This window comes from Olea europaea, chromosome 11, assembly GCF_002742605.1.
Source record: "Olea europaea var. sylvestris chromosome 11, O_europaea_v1, whole genome shotgun sequence".
Classification (NCBI taxonomy): Eukaryota; Viridiplantae; Streptophyta; class Magnoliopsida; order Lamiales; family Oleaceae; genus Olea; species Olea europaea.
In genome coordinates, this window is record NC_036247.1 from 24,295,917 (window position 1) to 24,297,998 (window position 2,082).

Here is a 2,082-nt window from a genome sequence, read left to right on the forward strand (position 1 = left end):
GTTGGGTCTTCCACAAGTAGTTACTAACATAGAATTTGGGGGTAAGATATGGGCTTGTTTTCCAGTAAATCTTATTCTCACCATGGTGGCGGCTATTGACCAGTTTATTGCTGTAGATATGAACTGGGAAGGAAATGTGGTTCGTCTTGTCTTTATCTATGCCAAATGTGATTATATCCTTCGAAGAAAATTGTGGTTGTCTTTGGGACAACTCATGTCCAGCTCTTTCCCTGTCATTTTTGTACGGGACTACAATATTGTTAAAAATGAAGAGGAAAGAGCTGGCGGTTTACCGGTTAATAGGGTAGCCAAAAATGACTTTCTCCAGTTATTGATTCACATGGCTTATATGATCTCCCTTTCTTGGGAAGTAAATTCACTTGGTTTAGCAACCGCAATGGGTCTATGATTTGGCAAAGGCTCGATCGTGCTTTCACTAATCATGCTTGGTACGATCAATTCCGTAATAGTATTGTTAATTATCTTGAGAGATCTCATTCAGATCATGCTCCGTTGCTCATACAGTTGGTTCATCCTCGGAGGAGCTCGCTTTCTCCTTCTCGTTTTCAGCGTATGTGGCTTCAACATCCTTTATTTCTTCATGTGATTGCGGAATCTTGGAATAGAGAGTGTCATTTAAGCGGTTTGCAATGGATGGCTTTTAAACTTAAAAGGCTCAAGGGAGATCTTAAGCTCTGGAACAAGGTAGTCTTTCGTAATATTTTTCAGCGACTTAACGACGCCAGGGATAAAATTCTATTGCTTGAAAATCAAATGCTTTCGGATAACTCAGTCGCTAAGGAGCTCGCGGAATTAAAATGCAGTTATGACCTTTTACTTCTTCAGGAAGAGATCTATAGAAAACAACGAAGTTGTGTCAAATGGCTTAAAGAGAGAGATCGCAATACTGCATTTTTTCATGCTATGGCTCGTCAAAATCAACAAAAGATCCATGTTAGTGAAATTATGGGCCCTTCTTGTATTCTCACAGACACACAACAAATTCTAGGAGCAGCGGTTGAATTTTTTAAAAGCCATCTGGATAGCGGAATAGAGAGTGGTCGTGATTTATCTCCCATGCTCTCTCTTGTGCCTAACTTAGTTACTAGTGAGGATAACGAAATGCTCCTTTTTGTGATTTCGGAACATGAAGTGTATGATGCAGTCAAGGGCATTCCTGAGGATTCTGCAACGGGTCCCGATGGATTCTCTTCATCCTTATATATTCATGCTTGGGCTATAATTTCTGATGATCTTATTGTAGCCGTCCGAGAATTTTTTGTAGGGGCTCTCTGTCCAGATGCCTTGGGTGCTTCTATCATCTTACTCATCCAAAAAAAGACAAGCTGAACACGTTTTTTGATTTTAGGCCCATAAGTATTTGTCAGGTGCTCTACAAAATTATTGCCAAGATTATGGCCAATAGATTATCTAAGGTGCTCTCAAGAATTATCTCTCAGAATTAAGGTGGTTTTGTGGTGGGACGTTTGATATCAGAAAACATTTCTTTAGCTCAAGAATTAGTCCAGCATTTGAACAAGTGCTCACGTGGAGGTAATACTATACTTAAAATTGATATGGCTAAGGCATTTGATAGGGTGGAGTGGGACTACTTGTTGGTTGTCTCGAGAGCTTTTGGTTTTACTGAAGGTTGGGTCTCTCTTATTCATAATGCTATTTCTTCCCCTAAATTTTCAGTAAAAATTAATGGAAAACAAGCTGGCTTCTTTGCAACTACTCGGGGTCTTCGACAAGGAGATCCTCTATCTCCGTTATTGTTCATTCTTAGTGAAGAACCTCTATCGAGAAGACTATTGAATCTGTTACAGGAAAAAAAAGTCCCCTTATCAGGTTCCCGACAATTGCTCACCAGTTTCACATCTATTATATGCAGATGATTTTCTGTTGTTCACCAACGGGTCTAGGGGCTCTCTCAAGGTGTTGATGGAATTTTTGCATTTTTATGAGAAAGTTTCTGGTCAACTTATAAATACTCAGAAAAGCTCTTTTATTGTCAGTAGAAAAATACCCTTTTCTCGTCGGAGGATTATTGCATCTATTACTAATTTTCAAGAAAACTCT

General features: G+C 39.2%; 1 protein-coding gene across 1 annotated transcript; it reads left to right on the forward strand.

Moving 5' to 3' along the window:
• The first annotated feature begins 405 nt into the window (after window positions 1–405).
• Window positions 406–1,350, forward strand: LOC111404611. The gene has a single exon (XM_023033396.1). The coding sequence runs from the start codon at window positions 406–408 to the stop codon at window positions 1,348–1,350; it is 945 nt and encodes a 314-aa protein (XP_022889164.1).
• Window positions 1,351–2,082: the final 732 nt, after the last annotated feature.